The 14,424-nt window shown below is 46.3% G+C and overlaps 1 protein-coding gene across 1 annotated transcript; it reads right to left on the minus strand.

Moving 5' to 3' along the window:
• Positions 1 to 2,905: 2,905 nt before the first annotated feature.
• Positions 2,906 to 12,253, minus strand: LOC136638619 (3 beta-hydroxysteroid dehydrogenase/Delta 5-->4-isomerase-like). Its single transcript, XM_066612655.1, has 3 exons — positions 12,100 to 12,253; positions 6,219 to 6,383; positions 2,906 to 3,720 (listed from the first exon to the last, which is right to left on the minus strand). The coding sequence occupies exons 1-3, from the start codon at positions 12,251 to 12,253 to the stop codon at positions 2,906 to 2,908; spliced, it is 1,134 nt and encodes a 377-aa protein (XP_066468752.1).
• Between the last annotated feature and the right edge of the window lie 2,171 nt (positions 12,254 to 14,424).

Here is a 14,424-nt window from a genome sequence, read left to right on the forward strand (position 1 = left end):
TGATGCTTTTGGTGATTGGCCTGTTCCTGGCTAAGGTGTAATGTTTGCCTCATTTTTGCCTTAAGAACATAAGAACAGCCCCATTGGATCACGCCATAGGCCCATCTAGTCCAGCTTCCTGTATCTCACAGCGGCCCACCAAATGCCCCAGGGAGCACACCAGATAACAAGAGACCTGCATCCTGGTGCCCTCCCTTGCATCTGGCATCCTGACATAACCCATTTCAAAAATCAGGAGGTTGCACATACACATCGTGGCTTGTACCCCATAATAGTTTTTTCCTCCAGAAACTTGTCCAATCCCCTTTTAAAGGCGTCTAGGCCAGTCACCATCACCACATCCTGTGGCAAGGAGTTCCACAGACCAACCACACGCTGAGTAAAGAAATATTTTCTTTTGTCTGTTCTAACTCTCCCAACACTCAATTTTAGTGGATATCCCCTGGTTCTGGTGTTATGTGAGAGTGTAAAGAGCATCTCCCTATCCACTCTGTCCATCCCATGCATAATTTTGTATGTCTCAATCATGTCCCCCCTCAGGCGTCTCTTTTCTAGGCTGAAGAGGCCCAAATGCTGTAACCTTTCCTCATAAGGAAGGTGCCCCAGCCCAGTAATCATCTTAGTTGCTCTGTTTTGCACCTTTTCCATTTCCACTATGTCTTTTTTGAGATGCGGCGACCAGAACTGGACACAATACTCCAGGTGTGGCCTTATCATCGATTTGTACAACAGCATTATAATATTAGCCATTTTGTTCTCAATACCTTTCCTAATGATCCCAAGCATAGAATTGGCCTTCTTCACTGCCGCCGCACATTGGGTTGACACTTTCATTAACCTGTCCACCACTACCCCAAGATCTCTCTCCTGATCTGTCACAGACAGCTCAGAACCCATCAGCCTATATGTGAAGTTTTGATTTTTTGCCCCAATGTGCATGACTTTACACTTGCTGACATTGAAGCGCATCTGCCATTTTGTTGCCCATTCTGCCAGTCTGGAGAGATCCTCCTGGAGCTCCTCACAATCACTTCTGGTCTTCACCACTCGGAAAAGTTTGGTGTTGTCCGCAAACTTTGCAACTTCACTGCTCACCCCTGTCTCCAGGTCATTTATGAAGAGGTTGAAAAGCACTGGTCCCAGGACAGATTTCTACACAGGCTCCTTTTACTCCTTTTACTCTTAGCTTTATTGCTTGCTGGACTGAATTGCTGACCCTCTTATTGCATGCTTTTACTGTTTTATGTTTTTATGGAAAAAAAAATCTTGGTAAGCTGCCTTAAGCATTTCCCTTGTCAGGGAAGAGCTGATGTGTACATTTTGTAAATCTATAATCACAGTGTGGCTGCACTTAAAACAATGGAGAGGTACTTAAAATCTGGTGGGTAGATGACATGTTTCTAGATAAGAGACTGAGAAGAAGGGTAGGTATATTGAGATCCTGATCTAATGTGATAATTATCTATATCAATGGTTCCCAAACTTTTTGACTGGCAGCTCCCTCAACCTCCTGGGCCATTGGCCATGGCTCCCCATTAGGGCTTGTCGCAACGCAACGCTACTTGGGAAGCACCCAGGGTTTAGAACCTTGGTGCCTGAGTGAGAGTGCTAAAAGCAGAAGCACTCTGAGGGTTGGAAAGTTAGAATTAGAGCAGCAAGAAGTCAGAGCAATGAGAGACACAGCAGACATTCAGAGGGTTGAGAGCAGGGAGAGCTAAGCCGGAAGTAGGACGGTATGAGATTGAGAGAGACGTCCCCTTCTCCCGGCTAGCTTCCTCAGACTTTTATTTATTCTCAAAGCACATGATGACACTAGGGAAAATTATTGAAGGTTGCTGAAATCTGCACTGCTAAGAACCCTGCTGGCTCTGGCTTGACCGCAATACACATTCCTAGATATGCACTTCTTCATAACATCCTTTGTTTACAGACTCTGGGCGAAGACTCAGCAACTGGCCCACTCTGGCTTGCCTGAGTGGGGGGGGGGGGAACTAGTAAGTTTGCTTGCCGGTTGCCATGTTACCAAGGCTAAGCCTAGTGCCTGTGTAGTTAACCACTACAGGGCTACAATCCTATACGTTGCATAGGGTGCAGGTTTTATGTGAAGATTCTGTGGGTCCTCTGGCTGGTTGCCACAGCTCCCCAGGATGCCATGGATCACAGTTTGGGAACCACTATTCTATTTGAATGAGTAGCAGATCAGTGAGAGTAATGCAGTGCAGCTAGATTAAGTCTGCAACTGAACTCTCCCTTCAGAAGAATCAAGATGTTTACAGATGTACATTAAGCCACATGTTTAGTCCAACATCTGATGCCTCCTGCCCTTTTTGACATAGAACTGCTTGTGTGCTTGTACATGTACAGCTTTGCATTAGCCATGCTAGAAAAATATTGAATGGCCATTCAAAGTATTGAGGAAAGCCCAGAAATTCTTAGACAAACTTCTCAATTAAAATTAAAGGCAGATTAGTAACCTAACCTGGGGAGTTGCATATTTACTTGTTAGATAGCTATATGTTCTCTCACAAGTCACCTGCCTTGTCCACAGGAGTTGCTGTGAGCCCTGTGAATTAGATGAATCTGCTTCAAAGCTCTTCTGTTCATTCCTGAAGGGGGGGAAACAAACCTTGTGATAAATCACTGCTCTGCTTTTTGCAGGCCCTAGAAATGAGCGATTACAGGAACAGATGGTGGTTCTTGAGTTGTAGCGGAGAGAAAAGTTTGGGAATTGCTAGCTTATATCATTAACAAAATAGCCTGCACAACATGAAGAGAAGTTATTCATTCATCCATTTCACAAGCATGCTTCTACCTTGGGTGCCCTGTTGCCTCCTATTGTCTCCTATCTGGTTTTCCTCACTCTGCGGCAACGGTATCCTGCTGAAGAGATCAGCTGATCTCTGGTCTAGATAGGCTTCTTGTTCAGGTAGGCTGCCCTCAGTGGAATCATCTTAGCGATCCACCGGCTGGTGTGTTGCTTGGCTTCTTCCCATTTATAGCGAGGCACGTAGCCAAAATCCCTCTGTGCCTTCTTGTAAGAAAAGCTGAATGGGGTATTAAGCAAGGTCAGAAGGCTACGGTTGATGACAGGAATGTATCTTACAAAGGGTCGAAGCAAGAAGCTCACTGTTTCCAGCAGCAGGGCGTAGCAGTAAAGCATCCTCAGGGGCATAGCTAGCTTGGGTTCAATGCCAAATCCCAGCTCTTTAGTCAGTTCATAATTTAAATCTGCATAACTGACATGTGGAGTATCATCTGCCACGTAATAGAATTGCCCTCGGACACGATTAAGCTTTTCTGGATCTCTCATGGCTTTAGCCAGTTGAATATGGGCCCAAGCAACATTCCCCACATAGGCTGGGTTTACAAGAGCCTCCTTTCTGGATGTTCTCAAGAAGACGTTGTTGTTTAAGATGCTATCATCAAGATGTTTTAGAAGAAAAGGGCTTCCTTCACCGAAGATGTACATGGACCTCAAAGCACATGTTACCAAACTGGTGCCATTCTTCAGTGGCAGGCCATCCAACTCCAGCACAGATTTTTCTGCCTCTTTCTTGGTTGCAGCATAAGGAGCATGCGTGCTGTTCTGGTACACTGTGTCTTCATCGCCATCACAGATGGGGTCACCTCTGCTGTTGGGACCCGTCACTTCAATGCTGCTGGTGTAGATGAAGTGCTGGACATTACTGAGGATGCAGGCCTCCAGCAAATTTTGTGTACCTCAGGGAAGAAGATAGGGGGATACTTTAGCAAGGTTATGGTATGATATGACACAGGAATTCTTGCTGCCAGAGGTAAAAGATGCAACTATGGTCCCTCACACATACACCCAGTGGTGGCACTAGATTGCATCAGGCCCTGAGGCATGCAACACCGGCAGACTCTGTGTGCACATGTCCACAATGCTCCCCCTGCTCATCTGCGATCTCCAACTTATCAGACTGGGCGGCTGCTGGCCATGCTCATGGGCAGGTAGGCCTGGGACCTTATTCCCACAAATTTTCTGCTGCTAGAGAGTCCCTGGAAGTAACTCAAATAGCTACGGGAGGGTAGAGAAGAAGCTTGTGAGACTCTGGTTCAGGAGTCGCCTTCTTTCCTCATCCCTGGCCAATCACACTTGCTCTGGAAGGACCTTATGGGCTTAGAAGGTTTGTGTGGATAAACCTGATCAGCATGGGGATGAGGAAAGACGACAACTGCCTCAATATTCTCTGAGAGAGCCAGGTCTACCAGCCTTTCAGTGGTACGTCTGACACCACAGGTACATTCAACATGCGGGGCAGACAGCCTTTACCCCACCCTTGGGAGCCAGTCTGGACTCCACAAAGGTGGCAGGATGGGAAAGGCAGCAAAAGGGCACAGGGTAATCCCTGCCAACTGTCTCCTCCACTTCGCTACCTGACATAGTGTCTTCAACTTGCGTCCTAACCCCGGTATATAAAGGGGATCCCCTATAATTCCAATAAAACTACCCCTAAAAGCTCATTTGTAGTATGCAGCATTCTTGGAAACCTTCACATGATGCTTAATTTGAGTCAGGATCTTATAGAAACAGTTCTGAAAGTTGAGTGTGTGATATACAATGAAGGGGGCAGAGCAAAGGCAATACAGTATTATGATGTATTATATTGTATTATACAATAAAGTATTATGATGCAAGCAAATAAAAACCTGGAAAGCAGGAGAGGTTAATACAAGGAGGAAAATTTCACTCATGGAAGCAAAATATTAGTCATGACTCATCAGGAAAGATGTAGCAGAATATTTTTATTCCAGGACCACCCTGCCTCATGGGCTGATTTCTGAAAAGTAGTACTGAGCTTCTGGAGCCTAATTTCAGATTCTTGGGAGCAGGATAGGGTGAATCAGAAGCAAAGAGGTAACACTCTGTATATGCCCAGAAGTCCTCTTTCCATGATTGCTCCTCATCATGGCCATGAGCTGAGCCCCAGCTGAAAATTAAGGGGGGGGGGAGTGAGGCCTAAGCAGATCTGCTCCCTGCGAGCCCAATTTTAAACAGTGCGTGCTGGCTCATGGCCGGCGTGCACTGTCATAAATGTGCCACAAAGCACGTTTGCGAGCCCTTGGCACCAGCCCAGTGGTGCCAGTGCTGGGCTTGCGCTGGTGGAAAGCTGGTGCTCCACCACTTGGCAGTTACCTGAACTGCTGGGCAGAGAAGAGGTGAGTGGGGGCATGGGGAAAGGCAGGGAGGAGGTATTCTGGGGTGGGGAGAGGGCAGGGAGGGGGTGGGCCGGGGGAAGCAGCAGGGCGGGAGGAGGGCGGGACCAACAGAGTGGAACTCTGCCAGATCCTGAGCTCTGGTCAGGCCTCAGGGCCTGAAACGGAACTCTTTGATTCTGTGACAGCTCCAGAGCTGCAGCAGAATAGAGTAGCCTGGGGGTTGTTTGAGTTGTGGGGCTACTTTCCTTACCTGGGGGAAGGGGACGAATATCTCTTTTCCCTGAGGATCCACCAGTGGCTGCCCAGTAGCACTTAGGATGCCGCGGCAGCTATTTTTGGTACTGCGGCAGCCCCATGCAATTTAGTATTCTGATTTGCCACTCCTGCTAGTGCATCTCCCCAGTAATCCCCTCTCTTCTTTGCTCCCATGTGTTAGTGAACTGGTGTCCTGCCACTGCTGCCCTGCCTCCTCACTGATTTAAGGAAGCACCTATGTAGGTAAGGAGAGAGATGATCTGGGAGCATCCCCCTTTGTACCTCTGAATCTGCAGCTGCCGCTGCCACCTTCCAAAAGGCTGCGCAGAGCACACTGGGACTGGAGTTCTGCTCCCAGCATACTCTGCTTGCAGGTAGCCAGGAGAAAACAGAAGGTGGCACATAGAGGTGCCACCTCCTTTTTCCTGAACTGGCCTTCTTGCTGGGCAAACAAGGAGGTGGCTCTTACCTTTCTCCTGCTCACTGTCAGGGACTGGAGCACCGGTTGTCACAGTTGGGCAGACACAGGGTGTAGGTCACCCTTTAGCAGCTGGCTATCTCTTCCAGCCCACTGCCCCAAGTGGGCTGCTTCAGTCAGCCTTGCAGCTGGGCCAACTTTGATTCCCATATCATCTCTCATTTTGGGTGTCTGATACTTCCAAAAGAAAACCCTTCCCCCAAATCTGGGGAAGGAATGTTTTTTGTAGTACTGATACGTCAAAACCTGTTCCACAATTGTGTCGTGTCACAGCTGGATTGGCCTTGAAACAATCTAATTTTACCTCTGACGTTGACATCCCAGAGAGTGTGCTGTTCTACATGTCCCAAGACATCAATGATTGAAGCTGTGTGAATGACAAATGAGACTCCTTCCACAGCTGTGTCAAGAACCGTCCTGTCCCGGATATCCCCTTGTATGACTGTTAAGAGAGTTTTGTTCTTCAGTTCTAAAAGAAAGGACATCAATTACACAGATGATCAGTTATTTGACTGCAGAGAGCAAGCAGCAAAGACCAACCTGGAGGGACTCAAAGAGAATCCTCCCTGCTTCAGATCAGACCACCAACATTGTAGAGGAGCCAAAGTTAAATAACAGATTTTTGAGGACTGTGTGATGGAACCATCAACATGTTGTTTCAGACTGCAAACCAGAACAGAATTAAACATTTAAAGATAGTTAGCAAAATGGGTTCAAGAGTGCCCCCTTCTATGCTAGATTGTGGTACATTTCTCTTTATCTCAGAAATATTTTACTTCCTATAATAGACACATAGATGACCAAGCCTTGCTGAGGGAGAATCAGCATGGCTTCTGTAAGGGTAAGTCTTGCCTCACAAACCTTTCAGAATTATTTGAAAAGGTCAGCAGGCATGTGGATGCGGGAAAACCTATGGACATTATATATCTGGACTTTCAGAAGGCATTTGACATGGTCCCTCACCAAAGGCTACTAAAAAAACTCCACAGTCAGGGAATTAGAGGACAGGTCCTCTCCTGGATTGAGACCTGGTTGAAGACCAGGAAACACAGAGTGGATGTCAAAGGGCAATTTTCACAATGGAGAGAGGTGAAAAGCGGTGTGCCCCAAGGATCTGTCCTGGGACTGGTGTTCTTCAACCTCTTCATAAATGACCTGGAGACAGGGTTGAGCAGTGAGGTGGCTAAGTTTGCACATGACACCAAACTTTTCCGAGTGGTGAAGACCAGAAGTGATTGTGAGGAGCTCCAGAAGGATCTCTCCATACTGGCAGAATGGGCAGCAAAATGGCAGATGCGCTTCAATGTAAGTAAGTGTAAAGTCATGCACATTGGGGCAAAAAAATCAAAACTTCACATATAGGCTAATGGGTTCTGAGCTGTCTGTGACAGATCAGGAGAGAGATCTTGGGGTGGTGGTGGACAGGTCGATGAAAGTGTCAACCCAATGTTCAGCGGCAGTGAAGAAGGCCAATTCTATGCTTGGGATCATTAGAAAAGGTATTGAGAACAAAACAGCTAATATTATAATGCCGTTGTACAACTCAATGGTAAGGCCACACCTGGAGTATTGTGTCCAGTTCTGGTTGCTGCAGCTCAAAAAGGATATAGTGGAAATGGAAAAGGTGCAAAAGAGAGTGACTAAGATGATTACTGGGCTGGGGCACCTTCCTTATGAGGAAAGGCTACAGCATTTGGGCCTCTTCAGCCTAGAAAAGAGATGCCTGAGGGGGGACATGATTGAGACATACAAAATTATGCATGGGAAGGACAAAGTGGATAGAGAGATGCTCTTTACACTCTCACATAACACCAGAACCAGGGGACAGCCACTAAATTTGTGTTGGGAGAGTTTGGACAGACAAAAGAAAATATTTCTTTACTTTGCGTGTGGTTGGTCTGTGGAACTCCTTGCCACAGGATGTGGTGATGGTGACTGGCCTGGACGCCTTTAAAAGGGGATTGGACAAGTTTCTGGAGGAAAAATCCATTACGGGTTACAAGCCATGATGTGTATGTGCAACCTCCTGATTTTAGAAATGGGCTATGTCAGATGCAAGGGAGGGCACCAGGATGAGGTCTCTTGCTATCTGGTGTGCTCCCTGGGGCATTTGGTGGGATACAGAAAGCTGGACTAGATGGGCCTATGGCCTATCCAGTGGGGCTGTTCTTATGACACCTCCCTCAACAGGGGACCTAATCGCCCAAGGTTGCAGCAAATCAATGAGAAGACACTGTAGCCTTCTACTGAGTCCGATCTCTGCTCCTTCTAGCTCAGAATTGCCTACACTGACTGGCAGCAGCAATCCAGGAGTTCGGACAGAAATTCTTATCTGCCCTATCTGGAGATTCTACCTGGGAACCTTCCGCAGGCAAAGCATATGCTTCTCTATGGATCCATGGCCCTTCTCTCAGAGTTAGGTGGGTGCCATACCCATAATAGTCAGAGGATGTAGTAGTCTAGGTAACTGAAAAATATATGAAATGCTTCAAAGAAAAAATAGTCCAAAAAAATGAGGAGTGTGTGATATACTAGTACCACCTACTGGATGCTGAAGGAAGCAGCAGGATCAAGTGGGCAAGGACCCAGGAAAAGAGGCAGGAGTGGGAATGAGACAGAATAAACCTTTTAGCATATCTCAAGAGGAGGATGACATTTCAGATATCAGGTGGAAACATTGCAGGGACACAGCCTCATTACATTAATCAAGGGCTGCTGAGAGCAGGCACTGGGCCCAGAGCAAGATGCTTGATTGGGTCCCCCTTCCTAAATGCATTGGGGTAATAGAAGTGCACTGAAAGTAGATTAAAGCTGTAGTGGAAATGCAGCCCTTGATATGTTGAGATTCAGGTTTGCAATGCATTTATTTTGTACTGTATTGTTTGTTTTGTCATGGCCTGGACTCAGGCAGACTTAGGAGCTGTGAGGCCCAATCAGAAACACTTTTTGCAGGTCCCCAGATAAAGAACATAAGAACAGCCCCACTGGATCAGGCCATAGGCCCATCTAGTCCAGCTTCCTGTATCTCACAGTGGCCCACCAAATGCCCCAGGGAGCACACAAAACAAAAAGAGACCTGCATCCTGGTGCCCTCCCTTATATCTGGCATTATGACACAGCCCATTTTTAGAATCAGGAGGTTGCACATACACATCATGGCTCATGATGGATTTTTCCTCTAGAAATTTGTCCTTTTGAAGGAATCTAGGCAAGATGCCACCACCACTTTCTGTGGCAAGGAGTTCCACAGACCAACTACACGCTGAGTAAAGAAATACTGTTTGAGCCTCATTATTCGAGTGGATTCCGTTCCAAGCACTCACTTTTTTTGATGGCAAAAAAACGGACTATAGCAAATCAATTTAAAAAGCAAAGTTTCTTTGCTCTGGTGCTTTAAAAACAGCCTTGCTGACCTTTGTGATGTAAGTCATTAAGAAGACAATCCACCAATCAGTGGTCCTCCAAGGGCTTACAAAGGCGCTTCACTCAGCCCCTCCCTTCACCAATGCAAAGTGATCACCTTTCTTTCACCTGCTCAGGGGAAAGGGAGGGGTCCGCTGGAGAGAGAAGGACTGATGGATTGTCAGCCAGCTGCCCTCTCTCTCTCTCATTAAGGAGGCTATTGTTAAAGGACTGTTCAGTTTTTTAAACTGATTTTAAAGGGATGCATTTTTCCCCTTCTCCAGGGATCAGCAAACTCCTTCTCATTTGCAAGGGCCATTCGTGTTGAGTCAAATCCGTATATAAAAAAATCCATGTATATACGTTGGACCTGTATTTTCTTTTGTCTGTCCTAACTCTCCCAACACTCAGTTTTAGTGGATGTCCCCTTGATTCAAAGCCAAGGTCTGTAGAATCTTAGAGATATAAATAAAATTTATTATAGACTTTATATCTCTATGGTCATATGGAAGGCAATTAAAATGTGCACTTTAAAAGTGCATGTGAGTGAATGGACCAAATAGATCTAAGCATATTTTAATATAAAATTGCACACATGTAAGCCTACAAGTAAACAAAATGTGTAGATTACCTTTGAAAAGTAAATAGTTACAAAACCACTTGTTTTAATGATTCTGAAATGATTAACAATATGAATTTTGTTTTTATCCTAGTGTGGGTCCCCGGGTGTGGGCCCCCCTGCTCCCAACTTCTCAGGCCAGTGTTAATCAAGGCCTCTATGAAAGGGTCATGTACAGTAATGAACTTTCCCAGAGTTCCTAAATGAAGATGGAAGATGTGGCAAGACATTCTCCCACGAAGATAGATCCTCATGTTCTTGTCTTTAAAACTCCAGATGTATGATAAGCAGTAGCTTGGTTCAAGGACTCTGTGATCATCTCCCTTCTGTGCTTTAAATTATCCTTTGAACAGCAAATTAATTAACTTGAGAGAACTATGGGTTGCGTCCTAGATCTGGCAACAGCTCCACGATTGGAAGCACCATTCAGAAACGGAGAGTTGAGCTCACACAGTCCTTGCCTCTTTTAAGCTACTACTCTTTTAGTTCAATCTGGGTCTTTTCCTGAACACCATTAGATACTTCAGAGGAAGAATATTAGCTATTTTTTCTTGTTCATTTCTGAGCTTGTAGTAATACGATTTTTCACAAATCTGTTTGTGTTGAATTATTCTTTTACAGTACCATACATGGAATCACTTAGGTTCCAATCCTACACACACTTTCCCAGGAGTAAGCCCCACTGAACACAATAGAACTCACTTCTAAGTAAACACCTATAGTAGTGCACTATTAATTATACAGTAGACAGATACTTAGGGCCCAGTCCTATCCAACTTTCCAGCACTGACGCAGCCACAATGCAGCCCCAAGGTAAAGGAACAAACATTCCATTACCTTGAGGATGCCTTTGAGACTGCCTCCCCACCTCAGGATGCTGCGTGCACCCCATTGTCACAGCTGCATCAGTGCTGGAAAGTTGGACAGGATTAGGCCTAAGTGACCTTTTTCAGAAGCAAGTTCCACAGTGTTCAGTTGGTCTTACGCTTACTAGAGAGTATGTGAGATCACAGCCTCGAATATATCATAATTGTAACTATTTGAAAAGGCACCGATCCCATGGGAAGATTTTGGGTGTGCTTCTCATACCCCCTCTTCTAGCCCGCTCCTTCAAGTTACTTGCACATCAGAGCTCAATGGGAATCTAGTCAGTTCTTTTAAGCCTCCCATACCCAGCAGTGGTCTGTAGTTCTTCCTGCATGTGCAACAAGCAGGGAAGAGAGAAAAAGAACATTAAAGTTGTGCAATGAAAAACAGCCACATCTTCATCCCCTCTATGGAGGGGACAACACAGTGCCTCCATTGCACTTCCGTCTCTCTGTTGCCTCCCTTGTGTCAATATAAACCCCTTAGGGCAGGGACCTGTCTTGTGCATGGTGCTTTATATAGTGTGACACTGATGGCACTATGTTAAAAATGCTACTTGGAAAGTCCTTTCAAGCTATAAGCAATCTCCAGTGCAAATTAAAGTACATGCGTACTTGTCCCAGCACAGATAAGTCATAATTGAGTGAGGGCTTAGTCTTATCCAACTTTCCAGCACTGATGTAGCTGCAATTCTGCCCAAGGTAAGGAAATATCTGTTCCCTAACCTTGAGGAGGCCTCCATGACTGCCACAGAATGCAGCAGACATCCTTTTGGCAAGGCTGCATCAGTGCTGGAAAGTTGGATAGGATTGGGTCCTGAGTGTATTTGGAATTGCATTCTGGATTTAAGCAGAGACAGAGGAGAAGGAGCAGCCACCAGGCAGGCAGGCAAACAGCCCCACTGGATCAGGCCATAGGCTCATCTAGTCCAGCTGTGTATCTCACAGCAGCCCACCAAATGCCTCAGGGAACACACCAGATAACAGGAGACCTGCATCCTGGTGCCCTCCCTTGCATCTGGCATTCTGACAAAGCCCATTTCTAAAATCAGGAGGTTGCACATGCACATCATGGCTTGTAACCTGTTTCCTCCAGAAACTTGTCCAATCCCCTTTTAAAGGCATCCAGGCCAGATGCCATCACCACATCCTATGGTAAGTAGTTTCAAGCATGGTGTGCCTTGCCACTTGTCAAAAGACTGATTGTGTGCCTTGAAAATTTTAGCATCATATCAGTGGGCCATGAGTTGAGAAAGGTTGAAATTCACTGCTCTAGAAGACCACCACAGAGCACTTACTTCCAAAATTCTGGAGCGTCTCCGAGCTGATCAATATGTCCAGGGCTCGGACCTCGGCCAGGTTCTCTTCTTCCTCCAGCAGCTGACAAACAATCCTTTGACCAAGAAACCCACCAGCTCCTGTCACCAGACACTTCAGCCCAGCCAGCGACATGGCTGCACGGTTAGACCCAGGAGCAAGTTGCAAAGGCAGGCCCTCCTTCTAACAGTGACAGGGAAAGAGATGCACAGCAATAATTATTCAGGGTGAACCCTGGGAGGGGTTGTTCCAGCAGGCACAACTTTATCAACAGTGTGAGTTTATCACACTCAAGGCTGTCAGGTTCATCACCCCCCCACCATCTCCAAGGAAGGTCACTAGCAAATTTTAAATTGGGGATTAAATGAAGAACAGCCCAAACCTCTAGACGTTTCAATGAGATCTGAACTATGTCTGAATCCAAGTCCAGTGCCTCTTGCCTTGAGATCAGGGGGCTGCCGGAGTTTGATGGTTCTCCACCTGGCCCTTTTTATTTCCCTCTCCCCTCGTTCCCTTTGGATTAATCAGGCCATTAGCAAAGTCCCACCCTCAGGCAGCTTCTCTTCTCCACCATTCGGGAGACCATCCTTGAAAGGACAGATTCCTGAACGCATGTATAAATGTTATGACTTTTTATTGTTGTTGAAAGTAAGGAACACACAATTTGTTCCTGTAAGAAATGCCTTGGAAACACAGTGAATTCTGAGAAGAGTTGCTTTGGGCTTTTTCTTTAAAAAAAAGAAAAGTAAAACAGGCACTTGGTCAGTCACAAGAGCTGATCATCACTGGTGTTTCTGGCTCTGTGGAGAAACACTTCCACTTTTTAAGCTAACGTCTTAATGGACAATGGACTTAAGTGAACTGGTCAAAGCCAGTTCACTCCTTGATTCTGCAGATTGAGAAACCTCCTTTTCTCACTTAGACCACTTCAGACTGTGATCAGGAGGACTGCAGGCCTGGCTGGAGTTGGGGTGCTGCTAATGAGGCCACCTAGAACGGCTGCTCTTCCTCCTCCTCCCCCCCCCACAAAAACCCCATGCGTGCATGCTCCCTCTCCCTAGGAAGTGGCTAGGAAGAGGGGAGAGCCCCCCTTTGGCTGCTCTCAGCACAGCCTCAATCCTCCACTCTGGTCCCATTCAAACAAACAGGGAGTGTGGAGGAGGGCTCCCCACGTGCTCCGCTCTTCCTGTGCTTTGGAAACAGGACCCACGAAGAGGGGGAAGTCAGCACCAAGAGCAGCCCAAGAGAAAGAGGGTGCTTTGCCTCTCCATTATCTCTGTCCACTTGGCTGTTTTCCTAAGCAGTGGGTTGGTGGGGGGAGGGAAGAGAAGGTTGTCCCCCATTCTGTTCCACTTGTGGGAAAAGGGGGCTACCACTGTCTGGAACTAGACTGGAGCGATGATGAGTAGCTCTATTGGGGTGGCAGACAGATGTCAGGTGTGGACACACCTCATCAGTATGCCACCCTCCTCAATGCGATAGAAGCCTTTCGTCGGTTTTATAGCTATGCTGAAGCAAGATCCAGATATCTTGCACAAGGAGGATAGGACTCTTTGGGCATGCATGGAATTCAAGGGAGATCATTCAGGCATGGGGAAGGGGAACCACCAGGAAGAAGAGTCCCTAGCCTGGAGGAGCAGACCAAATGGACCACTGGAGAGGAAGAAATGAATGGAAACTAACAATTCCCTCCCTGCTCTTATGTTTTCATTTTCATTTTTAATAACACCCAGAGCCAGTTTACACAACATTATCATCATAAAAAAGCACAATTTACAAGGCCGTATTCTTCCCTCCATGCCCATAGCCATGTTGTTTAAAATGCTCCTTTTGGCTGGGATGCTACTCAACACTCACTTTCACATTGCTGACTGACTTATCCAGAACGCACAAAGTCCTGTGCACAGCAATTGTGAGCCCATTGTAAAGTGAACCCATTGTAAAGCGAGGGTCCACTGTATATACTGTATCAAGCAGACAGGCAGAGGTGACCTGGAGACACAGCGGCTTCCCTCCCCTTTTTCTTCCAGGAACACTGGAAAAGGGGAAACTAGACACTCATGACAAACATTTGAACATGCAACCTCCTCCCCACCTGCCACTTGAAATGGTCCAGGGAAAGTTTTACCACTTCTTCATGCAGGTTGCAAAAAATTAGACCTTAGCTTCTGAAAGAACACCTCACACCCTGTGGTTCTTCAAGGATGTTCAAAGATTTTAAGTAGAGATGTTAGTGAGCTTCTCCAAAAAGAACTTTAGAGGTCAAAAAAGCTGAGATTAAAAAAAAAAAAATCTGTGTTCTATAG

Source organism: Tiliqua scincoides, chromosome 2 (assembly GCF_035046505.1).
Source record: "Tiliqua scincoides isolate rTilSci1 chromosome 2, rTilSci1.hap2, whole genome shotgun sequence".
NCBI lineage: Eukaryota > Metazoa > Chordata > Lepidosauria > Squamata > Scincidae > Tiliqua > Tiliqua scincoides.

Bases quoted from the DNA above. Each gene is read 5' to 3' on its own strand.
- LOC136638619 (XM_066612655.1), bottom strand. From the start codon at position 12,253: ATGTCGCTGGCTGGGCTGAAGTGTCTGGTGACAGGAGCTGGTGGGTTT. The intron at 6,384-12,099 runs GTAAGTGCTCTG...CCTTTCTTTTAG, and splicing joins GACGCTCCAGAATTTTGGAA to AACTGAAGAACAAAACTCTC. The intron at 3,721-6,218 runs GTAAAATTAGAT...TTCTTCCCTGAG, and splicing joins CTGGGATGTCAACGTCAGAG to GTACACAAAATTTGCTGGAG.